This window comes from Lissotriton helveticus, chromosome 9 (assembly GCF_964261635.1).
Source record: "Lissotriton helveticus chromosome 9, aLisHel1.1, whole genome shotgun sequence".
NCBI lineage: Eukaryota > Metazoa > Chordata > Amphibia > Caudata > Salamandridae > Lissotriton > Lissotriton helveticus.
The window spans coordinates 563,568,427-563,588,047 of NC_136070.1; the positions used below are offsets into that span (position 1 = coordinate 563,568,427).

General features: G+C 47.0%; 1 protein-coding gene across 1 annotated transcript in view; it reads left to right on the plus strand.

The window, feature by feature from the left end:
* The window catches only part of PYGM (glycogen phosphorylase, muscle associated), a 162,945-nt gene that overhangs the window by 81,151 nt on the left and 62,173 nt on the right, over positions 1 to 19,621 (plus strand). The window contains exon 11 of the mRNA XM_078660477.1: positions 11,481 to 11,644. Coding sequence (XP_078516603.1) covers positions 11,481 to 11,644 — 164 coding nt within the window. The remainder of the gene's footprint in view (positions 1 to 11,480; positions 11,645 to 19,621) is intronic.

Here is a 19,621-nt window from a genome sequence, read left to right on the forward strand (position 1 = left end):
AGGAGGAGTAGGTTCAAGGATCAACTGGCCGGTAGGGCTGGGGCCAAGTCAGTTGGTGTCCTCCTCTTGTTAGCAGCTGCACGGCAGGTCGTCCTTCTTCTTGTTCTTCTTTCTTGATTTCAAATCCGGATCTGAGGAAGGAAGGTTCAGGGTGCCCCTAAATACTACATTGAGGGGCGTTACAGGTAGGGTAAGGGCAGGGGACCAATGTGTCCCTGTCTTGGGGTGAGTACACCCCTATCCTGCTCCTCTCCTGTGGGAGGGGGGCAGGAGCCTATCTCTGATTGGGCAGGGCTCCCTATCCTCAAGATGGCCGGAGCCCGGAGATGTGCTTCACCTCTCCCACCTGAGGGGTGGGGTTGGCAGAGGCTGGCACACCCCTTTTCCTCACTTAGGGTGTCCCACCTGTCTTCCCGCCAGAGTCGGGGTCAGAACCGGTTGGGCCAGTCGCTGAGTACAGTATGTGGCCTGGAGAAGTTCACAAAGGCGGCATGCCTTTGAAGCTTCCCATGCCCATCTTGGGGAAGGAGACTTATTACCTCGCCCAGGATGTGCATTGTTGCAGGACCAGGAGAGCGGATGGCTCTCTACCCAGGGGTACAGCAACATGTCTGCTGTGTGGCAGCCTCTCAGACAAGACGTGGATTGTAAGTTAGGTTTCAGGGGGCATCGCTAAGATGTCCTCTGTAGTGCATTTTACATTAAATCCCACACTGGCATCAGTGTGGGTTTAATGTGCTGAGAAAGTTGATATCAACTTGTCAGTCTTCAGTGTAGCCATTATGGTGCTGTGGAGTTCGTAATGACAACCTCCCAGCACCATATACTCTTAATGGCATCACTGCACTTACAGTGCCCAGGAATGGCCCTGGGTACTGTAGGGGCACCTGTGCCCACACCACTGGCATAGATCAACCAGCTAGAGGGGTGACTGATATATGCCAGGGCAGTGGGTTTGTGGGCATGGCACACAGGGATGTGTGCCATGTCGACTCTTTGTTTAGTTCTGCACCAGGAAACTCAGTCTGCAAAGGCAGTGTGTGTGTGTGTGTGTGTGTCAGGGTGCAGGGCCCCTAAGGGTGGCACAATAAGTGCTGCAGCCCTTAGAGGTCTTCTCTGGTCACAATGCCCTGGGTACCTAGGGTACCTTTTACCAGGGGCTGACGTGGCCAGAGATGCCGATTGGGTTTTAGTTTCAACACAGTTTTAGGGAAGGAACACAGGCCCTGGACACCTGATTGGCAGGAGCCCAGGGCACACTCAGTCAAAGTACATCAGCAAATTATCAAAAAGTGGGGGCATACCATGCAAGAAAGATGCCACTTTCTCACACATTGGAGCTTTTCAAAACGCTGATGGGGGAGGCTGCAGTGGAAGAGTCTGGGATCTGTAAAGTAGTTTGGGTAATGTAGACATTTTAACAAATACATTTAGGCCCAACCTTAAGGAAGCTTTCAAATACCATGCATGTACTTCCTTGTGAATCGTCTGCTGTAGGTGAGCATAAAGTATACTAGCTGTGGACTCCAAGGTGTTTGCAAGTGGGGTGCTTAGGGAAGAAACTTAAGTGCTTTGCCATTGATTGTGGAAAATCTCTCTGATCAAGGACTTCTGATCTTGTGGAACTGAGATGTTAAAAATTCTGATTTCTGCAGATTGAAAGGGAAGCCTGAGACCACGTCAAACCTAGAGAATTCTTAAATTAAAGGTTCGCATCACTGTTTAGGGTTTGATAACACCAGCAACATGTCTTCTGTATAAAGGCTTTATTTGTGGATCACTTGTCCTAATTTGATTCCAGTAGTCTGCTTGTCTCGCCTAATCGTCTCTGCTATCGGTTCCATGTAGATCATAAGGGAGAAGAGAGTAGGCAGCCCTGCTGGGTTCTCCTACAAATACAGAAGGATCGAACGTTGGTGCTACTAACTTTAACACTGGATCACAGATTGGAGTAGGCATAGAAAGCCCATCTGCAAAACGTATGCCCAAATCCAAATGTCCTAATGGTTTCCTCTTAAAAAGGCCAGTGACCTCATCAAATGCTTTTTTGCATCTATTGTCAAGAGTAGGGCGTTTTTACGTTGGTATGAGATTATCTCAGAGATGTAAGATGTGGTTTGTGGCATGTGTAGCTGTATATGCACATGCTGTGCATACTCCTGCCATCCATTGTTGGGATGGACACGTGCAACTTGTTTTAATTCTAAGAAGTCTTTTCGAGTTATGGTTACTCTACCTTTTGTTGGCATTGCGCACAGGCATGTGCACCACAGTCACATTGTTTTTCTCCACCTTTTGGTTCAGACATGTAAACAGGAGCTCCTGTTCAAAGCCACTAGGTGTTCTCACTGGGCCTTTGGCACTGTCCCTTGTCAGTCGAAGCAATCCTGCTTTTCTTTAGTCTACCGTCCGGTGTCACTTCGGCGCCGTTATTTCTTTGTGGTCGAAACCGCATAGCGGGGCTCTGCCCCTTTGACTCCATCAGAACTGTCAAGAATGTGCACATGATGGAAAGAGTTCCTTTTCGGTTATATCCATCTTGCCACGCCAAGTGCCCCAGAACAGACTTGCACGAAGTTTGTAACCTGCGCCTGTCCTCTGATCACCAAGAGGAATTCTGTATTGTGTGTCTCATGTTATGTAACACTCTTCGTCACCGTCTGGATGCATCACCTTGCCTCTGCTTCAGTGGCGCGGCCCGGGGGAGAGGAAGACATGCCAGATATCTTCTGAGAAGGCGAGGAGGATGCTCTGCAGCAGCCGGGCGCATCTGACACTGAGAATGGAGATGCGTTCTCCTTGGAGAAGGCCGACTCTGATGTTGAAGCCGAAGGACCCAGGCCAATGCCAAGGATCGCAGTGAGTGCCACAACCACCACCACCTGTCCTGAGGCACCAGCGCCTAGCTCTCATGCTGCTTCAGATGGCTCCGGGTCACCACTGCCTCAAGGCCATGGTTGGCACTGAACAACCGCACCAGACCCCCAGCCCTCATAATACTTGGCGCAGAAGTCCAATTTGAAGCCTTGACATCGACCGCTGCTTTGGTGCCAAATCCGAAGATGTGTGCTCGTCCACACTTAAAGCCGAAAGCTTCGGAGGTGACATCCACTTCTTGGCATTCTGGACCCCGACCCTCTTCCAACCTAACCTGCATAGGCTCCAGGAACATTTAGATGCTGCCTAACAGAGGACCCACGTATAGCCGGGCATGGGCAGGATCCTGGCTAAGCCTTCCCCGACATCCAAGGATCCTCACAAGAAGAGACTCCCTTTCGAGGAGGCCCTTAACCTTCTTCAAAGCAGACTCACAGAAAGCTTCGGCATCAGGGCAGATACTTCTCCACTGTTGCCTGGCCCTTCCATGCCTCCTTCTCCTACGCCTCCTCCTCCATCCCCCTCCTATTCCCCCCCCCCCTGTTCTGTCTGGGGACTGTCACACACATTCCCCACAGAGAAGTCTATATTCAGGGAATGGGGACACTCCTTATGACCCCTATGATTCAGCCTATAACTGCAGGGCTGCCGATCCTTGGGATGACTATCCGGCAAATCACCCCACCCTGTCCCGCAGCAGACACTGACCAGGACTTGTAACCTGCCAACCCCTCTTCCCCTGATGACACTACCTCTTACCACAAGGTTCTACACAAGGTGGCTGCTTTGCATAAAGCTGAGATGTATGTTCAGCCTGAGGAGAAGGATTTCCTGCTGGAAAGCCTTTACTGCTACGCAAGATCATTGCAGTATTTGCTCATGTTAAAAGGCATGCTCAAGCCAGTTGTGGATATCGTCAAAGAACCTGTGAAAGCCAGAGTACTCCTGCCCTGAGTTGGCAAAAAGTTTATGGCTTCTCAATCGGACCCACCCTACATCAAAGGGTAGTTACCCCCGATTCTCTGGGGGTACACATGGCTAGGAAGAATGAATTCTCAGAACACAGGGGGCGTACCCCCTTCGGACGGGGAGAGCAAGAGAATGGATGCTGCTGGCAAGCGTGTTGCAGTGCAATCCACCACACACTGGCACAGTACCAACTCTGTGGACTTACTATCCTGGATCTTATCCAACATCTCCCAGAATAATACCGCAAGTGGGGGCAGGAGTTGGTAGCGGTAGGCAAGTTGATCTCCAATACCAACATCCAGTGTGCTCTGCATGCCACAGACTCTGTTGCTCGTGGCATCAATTTGAGTCTCCTTCGCCGCTGCCATGCATGTCTGTGTCTTCGGTTAAAAAATGGAGGTAAAACACCTTAATGTACCCTTTGATGACAAGCATCTTTTACGTCCTCAAGTTGACGGGATGTTGGAAAAACTCAAAAAGGACATGGACACAGCTAAGGCCATGTCTGTCCTGCAGACTCCCACTGCCCGCGGCTCTTTTCGATGCTTACAGTACTGCGGTGCAGCTAGGGCAGTTGCTACACCTGATCTTTCCACCACATACACCAACAACAGCAGCAGGCCCTTTCACAGGGTTACTGTGGGGTGGGGGAGTGAACAGAGGGGTCAATGGCAAGGACGGAGACAAAGGGGCAGCCAACGCCCAAAAACAGTGACACTCTCCACCTTCCACCGGACAATCCAACACCTGTCAGGGGCAGGCTACAGAGGTTTCTGCCTCACTTGGAGGCAATTACCTCCAACTGGTGGGTTCTAGACATCATACAGGAGGGATATTGTTTAGAACTCACCCAAATACCACCCAACATCCCCCCTCATCCACAAGTTGTCCACAGAACACCAGCTAGAAGAGAAATGCAAGCACTACTTTCCAAAGGGGCCATAGAGCCAGTGCTGCAACAATACTTTTGCAAAAGGGTGTACTCCCCGTACTTTCTCATTCCTAAGAAAGATGGCTCCCTCAGGCCTATATTCGACCTTCGGCCCCATCAACAAAAACGTTATGTCAGAACCTTTCCAGCTGGTCACACTTCAGGATGTCATCCCTCGGTTAAGGCAAGTTGACTGCCCTCTACTTGAAGGATGCCTATGTCATACTCCCATCCACCCTGCCCACCGAAGATTTCTGCGGTTTGTTTGAGTGGACAACATTATCCGCTCAAGGCGCTGCCCTTTACGGTAACAACAGACCCCAGAGTCTTTGCCAAGTGTCTAGCGGTGGTAGTACCATATCTCAGACAGGGTGGCATCCACGTGTACCCATACCATCGACTGGCTGATAAAGAGTGCCACACAACAGCAATGTGTGGTACACATGCAAACAACCATAGACCTTACTCACAAGTTGGACTGCACAATAAACCTAACCAAATCCCTCCTCCAACCCCTTCAGGTACAACCCTTCCTTGGGGCTGCCCTAGATTTAAGAGGGAGAAAGGCTAACCCAAGTCTTGCCATGGTCAACGCTTTTCAAAGTCTATACCTCTTTTTCAGTCAGATCGTCAGGTAACGGTCAGCTGAGTAATGCGTTTGTTAGGCATGATGGCATCCTGCACTGCAATAGTTCCTTGCGCAAGGCTACACGTGTCTCTTGCAGCAGCGCTTAGAAGGACAATGGTCTCTATCGGAGGGTCAATGAGAGGATCCAGTGTTGATTTTGGGCTATACACATCTCTTTCTGCAGTGGTGGAACACCATGAACCTGTTTTGGTGATTGCCTTTTCTAGACCCAGTTCCACAGGAAACCATTACCATGGACGCTTTGCTCCTCGGGTGGGGAGCACCTCTCCAAGAATACACAATCCACAGCTTGTGGACACCCACACAACCGGGCTTCCAACCAACTGGAATTGCTGGTTATTCAGTTTGCTCTTTGAGCATTCCTTTCACTCATTTGCAACAAAGTCGTTCTAGTTTGAACAAGCGATACCACAGCCATGTTCTAACAGCGGAAGCAAGGGGCTATGCACTTGACCCAGCTGTCTGTTTTAGCCCAGAGAACCTGTAAGTGGACGATGCACAACAAGGTTCAGTTGGTCATACAGTACATTTCTGGTCCAAACAATGACTTGGCAGACCTGCTCAGCAGGACGCATCAACAAGTCTACGAGTGGGAACTCCTCCGTTAGATTCTTCTCTTGTATTTGTGGTGGTCGGGATTTCCTCACATAGACCTGTTCGCCGCCACCGAAAATTAAAAATGCACCAACATTGTTCTCCATTCTGTCCATCAATTGTTCTTTTTGCATTTCTCACCCTGAGTGGGACGGCTATGCCCTGACATGGGTCCCGTGCTCTCCATGCCACTGGAGTCAAGCTATCCTGGCAGGGCCGGATTGGCTACCGGGCAGTTGTGTGTGCTGCCGAGCTAGGGGCTAATTTCTCTATGGTGGGGGCTTATTTCGTTGATGGGGACCTGCGTGCGATTTGAAATAAAAAAAGCAAAACGAATTTCGTTTTGCACACGCAGGTCTCCAGCAACGAAATTAGCCCCCAGCACAGCAGCACACACAACTGCCCGGTAGCCAGTCCGGCCCTGTATCCTGGCTGATGAGGTCTGAAAACCCGAAACCGGTCCTAGGATGCTTGTTTCCAGTCCAGGGAGGACCAGGCCTGGCAGTTCGGGCTGGACTGTTCCCACTGGGCATAGGGTCAAGACTGATTTGCATGTGGCTGGTTCCAAACTGGTATGGCATGGTGAACAAAAAAACTATGGTTAAGGCCCAGATCTCTGTACTGGTGTGAATGTATGACATTGTGCTCCATTCTGTCCATCAATTGTTCTTTTGGCAGACCTGCTCAGCAGGATGCATCAACAATTCTACGAGTGGGAACTCCTCCATTAGATTCTTCTCTTGTATTTCTGGTGGTGAGGATTTCCTCACATAGACCTGTTCGCCACCGCCGAAAATGCAAAATGCACCAACTTCGCCGCAAGGTTACTACATACTTGGTCCATGGGCAATACAATATGGATGAACTGGTCAGGGATACTTGCCTGTGCTTTTCCACCTCTCCAGCTTCTACTGTTTGTAGTTTGCAAACTGAGGCAGACATCTCTTACTCTCATTCTAGTAGCCCCAACCTGGGATCGCTTTCCCACAGACCAGACCTTCTAACGCAAAATCATGGGATCCTCCGACGCCCTAATCCTCAGAAGCTCAATTCTGCGAGAGGGCTCCCGAGGTCTTAGAGTTTGGTTACCTTAGCCTATCACAGGAATGTGTGTCCATTCATCATGAAATTTGTAGACCTACTACCGTGGTCTGCTCTGCAGCAAAATGGAAGCGCTTTGTGCACTATTCTCTTCCAAAACCAATCAATCTTCTAGCTCCGTCGGTACAAGACATTGTTTATTTCCTCCTTCACTTTCAACAGTCAGGCTTTGCCTATACCTCCATACAGTTACATTTGACTGCTGTGCTAGCTTACCTACAGAACAGGCAGCACACTTCGCTATTCAGAGTACCAGTCTAAGGCCATAATGGAAGGCCTTAAGCAGGTTTTCCCACCCCAGACACCCCCTGCTCCGGTGTGCAATCTGAACATAGTACTATCTAGGCTCATGGGCCCTCCTTTTGAGCCCGCTTCAGTTTCATTCATGGAAGGTGGCCTTCCTTGTAGCTATCATTTCAGGCTAGTCAGTTAGGTACCCGCTCTCAACTTAGAAGAGCCTTTTTTTCAAGTACATCCAGACAGGGTACTTCTTAGAACCAACCCCAAATTTTTCCCTAAAGTGGTATTTCGTTTTCATCTCAATCAAACAATTGAGCTGCCAGTTTTCTTACCACATCCAGAGTCTGTAGCGGAACTTAACTTACATTTCTTGGATGTCAAAAAAGCTTTAGGGCCAGATGTATCAAAGCGTTTTACTCATTCTGTGTCTATGGGAACATGTGCTCGTACATAAGGTCCTTTATGTATTATGTGGATAAAGAAAAAACTTTTAATAAAAAACAGCTCATTGTGTCCTATTCCAAACAACATAAAAGCCATGCTATTTCCAAAGCAAGAATTGTTTGTTGGCTTATCATTTGTATCCCAACTTGCTATACTAAAGCTAAAAGATCCCTACCTTTCCCTACCAGACCCCATTCCATGAGCAAGAAAGTGGCTTCTATGGCTTTTTTAGGAAACATACCGCTAGCTGGCAACTTGGCCCATTACTGTGTGGCTGTCTTGGCTAGGCAACAAGCTAGAGTTGTCCATACTGTCTTAAGTACACTTTTTAGGTCGCAGTCTTCCAGACAGCACACTGTTTGGTTTGCTAAAGACATCTTGGGGACTTTCAGAAAGTTGACAAAGCAATACATTCCGCCCATTGCTTACTATTGACTCTGTAACTCACATTTTCGGGATTTCTATTTGCTGGCTTTATTTGCTTTTGGCTCTCCAGGTTCAGTTTGTCCCTTCCATTGCCTAAACCATGTTTACTGTGTTCTTCCACGAACTTGCTTTCTGCAAACATGCCTTTAAATCTTGTTTTTATTTTTTCACATTTGCTGTGCATTCAAAGACAGAGGTCAAATATCAAGCTGTGTCTTCGAGGGAGCCTGGTGTTTATTTTGCTTTTGGCTAACTCCAAGGTGGAATTGGAATGCTTTACATGAGGATCAGTTTCACTTCACAAGTGTATTTTCTGGCATCGGGCGATTAAGTGATTTGCCCAGAATGACAGGATGTTGAAGTCGCCATTGAGACTTGAATTTTACTTTTGTTTGGTTAGGGTTTTTTAACTATTTTTTTTTTTGTTGGAAAAGGACAATGAAATGTCACACCTCCTATGTCACTACAATATATTATCATTATGATTTCGCATTGGAAAGATAACCTCCCAAAAACATGAATTCGCCTTTAGGTATGTACCGAAGAGAAAGTGGGAGCACAGCACTGACACGCAGCTGCCTCTGCAGTGAAGTACTGTGGAGTCCCAGCACTTACACAACACCAACTGGACTCCAAGGCAAGGATCATAAACTCATGAAAAACCTGCATTTTAGTAAGTGCCATAGAAAAAATCAGGAGATTAATCTATCCACAGAAAAGTTCGGCCTGAACTCCTGCACACATTTCTACTTACTCTTATATATTTCATTCGCTCACCTTGCAACAAATAATTTAGCTTGTTCTGCAGTTTTGCGAAGGAGCTGGCATAGCTGTCAGATGGCCCCATTTAGTATGGGACACCAACAGCTAGTGCTGGCTGTTGAGCCAAGAGCTCTTTGCATTCTGTATTTTGTGTTTTGAATTTCCATATATGAGTATGGACATGTAATTCACAATATGCTAAATGCTGTGGATTAAAAAGCCAGGACTAGTGAGTGTATCTCACTTTACACAGAGCCATTTGGCAGCTATGGTAGCACTTTCATCAACACAATAGGTTGGTGTGTTCGAGGGGGGCAACCAACAATACAGTAGCCGTCCCGTGCTGTTTGTCCCTACAGTCAAATAGCTCCTGCATACACAAGCTATTTGGCTTTCTCAATATTTTTCTGCCATTCTGTACATCACCACAGCTGCTGTGCAGCATAGTTGAAAGTAGAAAAAAAAGCTCTATGATGTAGTTTTACTTTCAGCCATGCTGCACAGCAGATGTGCTGCTGTACAACATGGCTAAAAAACATTGACAAAGCCAATCGATCTTGCATAGGCAAAACCTTTTGGCTTTGTCGGTGCTTGTTCAATTTTCTGCATCCTCCTCAGGCTAAGCTTCGCTTGGGAAGGACTGCTTTACAGTCTATGCACTGCATGTGTATCTACAGCTACACTTGCAACAAAAGGAAAATGTTACTTACTCTGTAAGCATTTGATTGTGGCATGTAGTGCTGTAGATTAACATGCGCCCATCCTCCTCCCTGGATACCTGGGGTTTGTTGCAGATACTCTCATCCTTCGTTCCTCACTTTCCATGGTTCTTTTCTGTATTTCTGTGCTTCATCTACATCTTCACTCTCGAGGCGAGAAAAACAATCTATGAAGCTGATGTCCATGCGCATTGCCAACAATAGGTGGAGTCCCCACACCTTGTGACTCGAAAAAAACTTCTTAGAATAAAAACAAGCCCCCCCGTCGAAACCCAACACTCTACTCAACACTCCTTATTATACTCAACAGCTGTGTGGAAAACAGTCTTAACATGGAGTTGATGCCCTTGCGCATTGTCGGTCAAGGTAGGAGTCACAGTGCATCTGATTTGAAACACTTTCTTTGATGAAAAACAAGTTTGTAAACAATCCAGCCCAACACTAGGTGGCAGAAGTATGCACAGCATGTGAATCTACAGCACTACATGCCACAAACAGATGCTTACAGGGTGAGTAACATTTTCCTTTTATACTGTCGTAGCAGCTTTGGCTAAATCTGGCCTGACCTTGTCTTTCACCAAAATTTTTGTAAAAGAAAAACCATGCTATCGGATGCACGGGCGGTTAACCATTCAGTTCTTAAGTGTATTGATTCTTCATGTCTCCTCTGATGTTTATTTGAGCAGAACATGGAGTCGCCCCGATTTTTTTTTTCTTCTTTTTAACAAGTAGTACAGTAGGATGTTGCAGAAAGTGGATGAGTGTAGTTAAACGAGTTGCAGGCCTCAAGATTGGGTGAAGGTAGTACAGGATAGCATTGTGAAAGCATGGATAAGGTGCAAGTAAGTGGATAGGGCGACATGGACTATGCAAGAGTTGATGGAGGAGCTACTGGAAACCGGTGATGAGAGGATGTGTGGTGTACAAGGGGGTGTGATCTTAGAGTTACAAACTTTTAAATTCAGCTGTGTAGTTGACAGAAAAATGTCACAGAAGTGCCCAGTCTGGAAGTTAAGAAAATAACTACATAAATAACAACTAAATTGGTTTATATATCTGAAACACTCATCAGAAATTGATGGCTCATAGAAATAGGTATTTGGGCCATGAACATATTCCTTGGGAGCCATTTGCTCCTTTGGCAAAAGCTTAGCCTGGTATTATGGGCAAGTCTGTTCCACATTCCTTGCTCTGCCCTTGCATGGCTCGGCTCTCTTTACTGAATGTGCTCTGCTGATGTCTATCCTGCTGTATTTCTAATGCACGGTTTCTGTGTTTCCCTTTCTTGCTGAATGTGATTAACTAGGTGTTTTACAGCCCGAGTCTGGGCTATCTTCCTCCCTCTTTATCTGACCACCTGTCCTGTCCTCTGCTACACTTTTGCAGGCCATGATACATGTGCGATTCCCTGCTGCCTTCCTTTCTTAACCGAACTTCGTGCTGAACGGGCTCTAGGTCCTGTTCTTCTACATTTGTGATCCATTGTTGCCTTCCCTTCTGAGTCTCTCTCTCTCTCCCTCTCTCCTAAATGTGCTGGCAATATGTTCTTGCTACATTTGACAGTATTTGCTGCCTTCCTTTCCATATTTCACTTTTCTGACCTGAGCGTGCTGTACAGTGCTGGACCTGCAACATTCTTGAGATTGTAATTTTGCTATAAGTTTGCCCTTGCTAGGTTCTCCGCCTTTGTATTGCCTTCAGTGAGCCAGCAACATGTTTTAATGCGTTCTGGTAATGAATGGAGTTCTTTTTTGCTTTTCTGCTGCAGAAAGTGGCTGCTGCATTCCCCGGTGATGTTGACCGCTTGCGCCGAATGTCGCTGGTGGAAGAGGGTGGTGTGAAGAGGATTAACATGGCCCACCTGTGCATCGTTGGCTCTCACGCTGTAAATGGTGTTGCTCAGATTCACTCTGATATCATTAAGGATACTGTGTAAGTACCTAGTATCTAAGAATTGGCACCTCCTTTTTAGGCCCGTGCTATTTGTATTTATCCTCGCTCCCACACTGAATGGTAAACTTTATGGGTGCTGGTTGAGATGTTTCTGTTCAACCGGCCAATTCTTATACACAGAAAATTCCACAACTAACCCTCTCATTCTTTTCTTTCTTCATACAACCCCTTCCAATGCTTTTCATCAGGGAGGACCTTTTTAGGTCGAGCGACCTATCTCAATACGCATGCGCATTAAGCGGGAGCTCGATATAAAGGGGCTTAAACAGAGGTTTAACTAGCTGGCGATTTGGTGCTGTGCTCGTGCGCTTTTAGGTCAATGCGCAAGCGCATTGACCTAAAATGCGCGTGCACAGCATCAAATCGTCAGCCATCTGTTGCCCAGCTTGGTGCCGCTCCACCCCCTGCGGCATCAAAGGCTTTCACGGCCGGCCGGCCGTGCTTTCAGTTTGCCGCTCCACCCCCTGCGGCATCAAAGGCTTTCACGGCCGGCCGGCCGTGCTTTCAGTTTCAGGAGCCTGCATTGTTTTCACGGCCGGCCTCCGGCCGTGACTCGCATTTCTCCCAGCGCTGCCTTGTTATTGCCTTACAATGTTCAGATCTCTTCGAGGCTCCATTAAATATGTGCACGAGACATGTCTTTGAGGTGCTGAGAATGTCAGATATCCGCAGATGCCACTACACTGCACTGAGGGGAGCTCTGTACATATAATGTATGTTTATACATATCTTCACATTCTCCGAAACCTCACTGTGCATCAAACCTCTTTCAAGCATCACAGCATCAAGTCATACACGTCACTGTGTTAAGCCCCGGAAATAACCTTTAACATATGTATTGAGTTGGATTCATTTTGCATAAAATAAACTGTGCACTACATAAAAAACGTTTTACATCGTAATTGTATTTATTCTTTTATTTTTGTTATCTTTTTGTCGAAGGCTCCCGCATCACGCACCTCGGTCTGCATTCTTAAGATTTGCTTATAATGTATGTTTATACATATCTTCACATTCTCCGAAACCTCACTGCGCATCAAACCTCTTTCAAGCATCACAGCGTCAAGTCATACACGTCACTGTGTTAAGCCCCGGAAATAACCTTTAACATATGTATTGAGTTGGATTCATTTTGCATAAAATAAACTGTGCACTACATAAAAAACGTTTTACATCGTAATTGTATTTATTCTTTTATTTTTGTTATCTTTTTGTGGAAGGCTCCCGCACCTCGGTCTGCATTCTTAAGATTTGCTCCTCGGGTCTCCCCTGTGCTTAGCCCTAATGATCAACATAGAAAGCGCTTCCACAGGGATCCCTCGCATCCCGCCAGGCGCTGCAGCTTCTTAGACATCCCCCAACTACGTTCACATCTGAGCCCAACTGCGCCCTCTGTCTGCAGTTTCATGTCAGGTGTTTCATTCAACACGCAACGCGTTGAGACTGCAGGGCGTCACTCAAGTCCTCCTGGAGCAGAATAAGGAAAGCAACTCCAGCAATTCCCCCCCCCCCCCCCCGCCCCTCCTCCAAGTAGTTTGTTTTTATTACGCTTTCTTTCGTTCTCTCCTTCCTCTTTGTCCCTTCCTCAGCCTTCCATTCATACTTCTCTCCATTCTTCATCCCTTCTTCTGTTTCTCTTCCTCTTTTACCCCTTTCATCCACCCCCTTAGTTATTACTCTCCTCTTTCATTCTTTCCTTCTTCCCTTCGTTGTTTCCTTTCTTCATCGCATCCATTCTTTCTTTCCTCCTCGCTGTCATCTTCCTCCCTTCGCATACTTTCTTCCACTCCTCCCTTTCCACTTCCTTCATTCTTCCCACTCACTCTCTCCTCGCCTCTTTTTTTCTTCCTCATCATTCTTTTTTAGGTCTCGCTGAACCAACCCTCTCACCCTGACACACCCTCACCCTCCCTCGCACATCCACCACCACATCCACCACCACCACATCCACCACATGCACCACCACCGCATCCACCACCGCATCCACCACCGCATCCACCACCGCATCCACCACCGCATCCACCACCGCATCCACCACACCCACCACATCCACCACCACATCCACCACCACATCCACCACCACATCCACCGCATCCACCACCACCACCGTATCCACCACCACATCCACCACCACCGCATCCACCACCACCACCGCATCCACCACCACCGCATCCACCACCACCACCGCATCCACCACCACCACCGCATCCACCACCACCACCACATCCACCACCACCGCATCCACCACCACCACCGCATCCACCACCACCACCGCATCCACCACCACCGCATCCACCACCACCGCATCCACCACCACCGCATCCACCACCACCGCATCCACATCCACCACCACCACCACATCCACCACCACCACCACATCCACCACCACCACATCCACCACCACCACATCCACCACCACCACATCCACCACCACCACATCCACCACCACCACATCCACCACCACATCCACCACCACATCCACCACCGCATCCACCACCACCACATCCACCACCACATGCGCCACCACATCCACCACCACTTTCACCACATCCACCACCACTTTCACCACATCCACCACCACTTTCACCACATCCACCACCACCTCCACCACCACCACCTCCACCACCACCTCCACCACCACCTCCACCACCTCCACCACCCCCACATCCCTCCACCACCACATCCACCACCACATCCACCACCATCGCCCCCACATCCACCACCACATCCACCACCACATCCACCACCACATCCACCACCACATCCACCACCACCACATCCACCACCACCACATCCACCACCACCATATCCCCCAGATCCACCACCACCACATCTATGTGTGTGTGTTTGTGTGTGTGTGTAGGTGCAAATGCAATGTTCTTGGATTTTCGTCACAATAAAATACACTGAACATAATCTTCACAAAAGTTATTTACAAACGTTTAAGCTATTGCCATTATACATTACAATACATTTTATTTAAGTATTAATTATTTACAAAATTAAAAGCCATTGTTAATTGCAATATCAATACATCTAAGTCACGTAAATACAACACACATTGCATTACAAATGCTATAGGTGTCACATTTGCAAAAGGTAAAACTATTGACATTGTAACTGACAAAGCTATTACTTTTGCTATTTTCAAAACCAACACATAAATAAAAAAAGTGTCATTTACAATACCAATTGCTCAAACTTTCCTAATGCGAGACCTATTGCATTTCCAATGCTTGTTGCATTTATCTCTGTATTTGGTAAAGGAAATGTTCTACTTAACAAAATTCTTCAAGACTGCAGTGTCCTGTTCCATGCTCTGACCTTTTTAGGTCTCTTTTTTTCCCTCATAGCTCATGGGGCAAAAAGTCATGCATACTTTTAATCGCGTTACTTTTCTTGATTAGGAGCTCAGATTTCGGCATGAACTGTAGTTTTTTTTAACTCGTTTTTTTTTTTAAAGTGTGCTTGTTTTTAGGACCATTTTAAAACCGTTTCTTCAGTTTAGTGCCAATTATCTGTTTTATGAGTCACATCATGATCTATTTGCTGCAAGTAGTTTTTTACTTGTTAAGCATGAAAATGTTAGTATGCTGGAAGAACTGCTACTGGCAGGTAAACACTGATGAAAGAACGAGAGCCAAGGTCTTGTCTTTCTGAGAGATAATCTTGAAAGGGAACAAGGTACGGTTAACAGATGTCGCAAGAAGGGCCTCTTGGAGACCATCTGTAGACCTCGAAGAACGCAGTGCGCTGCAGTGTTACTATGAAAGATGGAGTTGTGTGGCAGAGTATCTTTGTCAGGGATACTGCCTAGTTCTCAGGGATTTGCTGTCCCAGAGCAGCAGTGCAGTAAACAGTTTACGCAGTTTCTCGCAGTAGAGGGAGATGTAATCAGCTCATTACTGTCAATGCCATGACTTCGACTCCAAGGGATTGGAAGTAAGAATTCCTTCGAGAAGCAAAGCTGCTCCTTGCTTCTCTGCAGTTTCTCCATTCGCTTTGAAACCCTTAATTGTCTTGCTGTTAAGAAAACATGTTGTGTCCACAGCCTTTTAGGCAATGATTTATGCCAGTTCAGTTAAAAGAAAATTAATCAAATCTAATAAAAAATCCTAATTGATACTTTGTAGCTGATCTGGCAGATGTAAAGATCTCTCTTGGATTTTATGATCAGGCATTTAGAATTTAATGTTTTGTCTCGTGTTACGTTTCTCTTTACCCCTATGGACCCTTAAGCCCTCCCCTGGTCTCCCACGACCTGTGCAACCCAATGGTCTACCTGTTTCATAAGAACAGTACATCTGTCTGAACTTCAGGTGATTGATACATCTAGCATAGGTAAAATTCTTTTCCCACGATGTCATTTCTCATTTCATGTCTTTTTTTTCTTGGGAGAGTGGAGTAAAGTTATCCGGTTCCTGGCCAGAACCCCTTACTACATTATTTTCGTCAGAGTTAAAGGGTCAACCCTCTTTTACACCAGATTAAGTAATGACCTTATTATGATACAGATCCTTACTGACTTCACAGAAAACTCCCTGATCTCTTTGCACACTTTTTCTTCTATCATTATCGTGTTTCTCTTAGAATTTGTGGCTCTCACAAACTGATTGTGCCATGCCGCCACTTTAAGAAAACTGTAGTTTAGTGCTCCATGTCTTGTAGCTCAATTCAAGAACCACCCGGGATCAGTAAGGTCCTTAAGATAGTGACAACTAAGCAGTTTAAACACACTTCGTTGATTTCCATATTCTAGCTGTACAGTAGTCTGGTTTCCCTCTTGGTCACAGTCCTGAATCCGCACTCGTTGATATGAGAAGTTACGCTCTTTCTGCTGTTGACGAAATCAATATGGACATCTTGGTAACCTTCAACACAATACTTTATTGTCCTTGAGAACCTTTATGTTTGGCAACAGTTAAGAGGTGCCATTGAGTTTGGGTTTGATTATGTGTACAATGTGTGTGTATCTCCAGAGCAAATTAGGACCCATCCTTTATTACTACAGGGCTGTGCCCTTTCGAGTCCCATAGTGTAAGCCTCTGTCCCAGTGCATTTTTAAGTTTGAGAGGCAATCTTTCACTTGTATGTATTTTTGCTTCTTTCTCTCTACAGTAGCCTTCTTACACACAAACGATAAATTATTCCTTTTTAAGATTAATGGAGCTAAGCCAAATTTTGATCATTTGATTCCTCACGGAGATCAAAGCTTGGATGGCTTGGTACTAGTTGCAGGTTAATAAGGACATAAATGACTTCATGTGCTTTTTATATTAAACCCAATATTCACTAGGCAGTGTCTGCTCTGTCACCTCGAACCATCTTCAGCCACACCCTATCATTAATATCAAAATGGAGAAGTGTGTCTGTCGTCGTACTCTGTCTATGAAAGCCAACCACTTTGTAAAACCATTATGTTCTATCCTTCATTCATTTAATAGGTTTTCTGCTTCATGCCTATTATCTTATGCCATATCATAATAATGTCTGACTGGGATATTGTAACTGGCTTCCCTGGCTGTTTTCCGCAGGTAAATTTGCCCAGCTGCAGAGAACTCTCGATGTGGAGATTTGCTTCACTTGGGACTTAGGAAGACACACCATGTCTCCGGTGCCTGAGCTTTCCTGATCAGTTGCCATTTGGGGCTGTAATTTAGTGTCTCTTCATTCTACATAAATAGCTGAAAGGGTTCGCTCCCTGCTACCTCTGAGACCAAAATTTGTGCACGTATCTCTGCAGTATGCTGACCAAAATCCTTTTTCTCCAGATTCTTTTAAATTCTCAATGGCAAGTGATGGCAGCTATCAGGACCTGTGTTCTCGCCTTTGGAATTCTATTAAGACTCTCGCTCGGCAAGATGCTCCTTTAGTCATAAACTTGATTCATTTATTATTATTATTTTTTTTTAACCACAGGCACCCTTTCATTTTCAGACTATGGGGCTCATTACGATGTCGGGCGGAAAGCCTCCTCCCTACAGTCACACTCCTTGACCGCATCGGAGCCTTTCTGACCAACTTGGTAGGTTTCCATTTCGACTGCCCAATTTACGATGTTCGCAGTCTGAATGTAAACCACGCGGTCATTCTGAATCGGTTCTGAGCGACTCTCGGAAGTTCAAGTTCAAGTTCAGAGATTTGTATAGCGCACTACTCACCCAGAGGGTCTCAAGGCGCTTGAGGTGGGGAGGGTGCTTTACTGATCAAATATCCAAGGCGGAGGTGGGTGGGGAGAGAATTCCAGGTTTTGGCCGCTAAGTAGGAGAAGGATCTTCCTCCCATGGTGGATTTATGGATGCGCGGCATAGCGGCGAGGGCTTGATTGGACGATCGTAGTTGGCGGGAGGGGGTGTAGAAGGACAGTCGCGTGTTGAGGCATTCGGGTCCTAGGTCGTAGAGGGCTTTGTGTGCGTGGGTGAGGAGACTGAATGTTATTCTCTTGTTGACGGGGAGCCAGTGGAGGTCTTTCAGGTGACCGGAAATGTGGGCTTGTCGGGGGATGTCTAGGATGAGTCTGGCTGAGGCGTTTTGGATGCGTTGGAGTTTTTTCTGTAGTTTGGCTGTGGTTCCGGCGTAGAGGGTGTTTCCGTAATCCAGTTGGCTGGTGACCAGTGCGTGGGTGACCGTCTTTCTTGTTTCGGTGGGGATCCAACTGAAGATTTTTTTGAGCATGCAAAGTATGTTGAAGCATGATGATGAGACGGCGTTGGCTTGTCTGGTCATCAAGAGGGAGGAGTCCAGGATGAAGCCCAGGTTACGTGCGTGATCCGTAGGTATGGGTGTGGTTCCCAGGGCCGGTGGCCACCATGAGTCGTCCCAGGCAGATGGGGATGATCCTAGGATGAGGACTTCCGTTTTGTCCGAGTTTAGTTTCAAACGGCTGTTCTTTATCCAATTGGCTACTTCTTTCATTCCTTCGTGTAGGTTGGTTTTGGCGGTGTTTGGGTCTTTGGTGAGGGAGAGGATCAGCTGGGTGTCGTCTGCGTATGAGATGATGTTGAGGTTGTGTTGGCGTGCGATGGATGCGAGGGGGCTCATGTATACGTTGAAGAGGGTGGGACTGAGTGATGATCCTTGTGGTACGCCGCAGATGACTTCAGTGGCCTCTGATCTGAAAGGGGGAAGCCGGGCTCTTTGGGTTCTTCCTGTGAGGAACGAGATGATCCAGTCCAGTACTTTCCCTTGTATTCCAATGTTGCTGAGGCGTTGTATGAGTGTGCTATGACAGACTGTGTCGAAGGCTGCGGAGAGGTCAAGTAAGATGAGGGCGGCTGTTTCTCCTTTGTCCAGTAGAGTTCGAATGTCGTCTGTAGCTGCGATGAGGGCGGTTTCGGTGCTGTGTTTGGCTCGGAAGCCGGATTGTGAGGGGTAGAGGGATTTGTTAGATTCAAGGAAGGCGGCGAGCTGACTGTTGACGGCTTTCTCAATGACTTTGGCAGGGAATGGGAGGAGCGATATGGGGCGGTAGTTCTTGAGTTCAGTGGGGTCTGCTGTGGGTTTCTTCAGAAGGGCGCTGAGTTCGGCATGTTTCCAGCTTTCTGGGAAGGTAGCGGAGTTGAAGGAACAGTTGATGACATCGCGGAGATGGGGTGCGATGATGGAGTCTGCTTTGTTGAAAATGTGGTGGGGACATGGGTCAATTGGTGAACCTGAGTGGATGGAGTTCATCAGGCGGATGGTGTCTTCGGTGGTGATTGGGTTCCAGGCGCAAAGGTTGTTGGAGTGCGGTTTTGGTTCGGGGGTTGTGGAGTGGACTGGTCTTCGGGCTCGTTTTCAAAGCTGTTATGTATGTTGGCCATTTTGTTGTGGAAGAATGAGTCGCAGAGGTCTTGGGAGGGAGTGATGTCGTTGGTGCCGGTGGTGGGGTTGGTAAATTCTTTGACGATGTTGAATAGTTCCTTGCTGTTGTGGGCGTTGTTGTCGAGTCGATCCTTGAATGCTGATTTCTTGGTG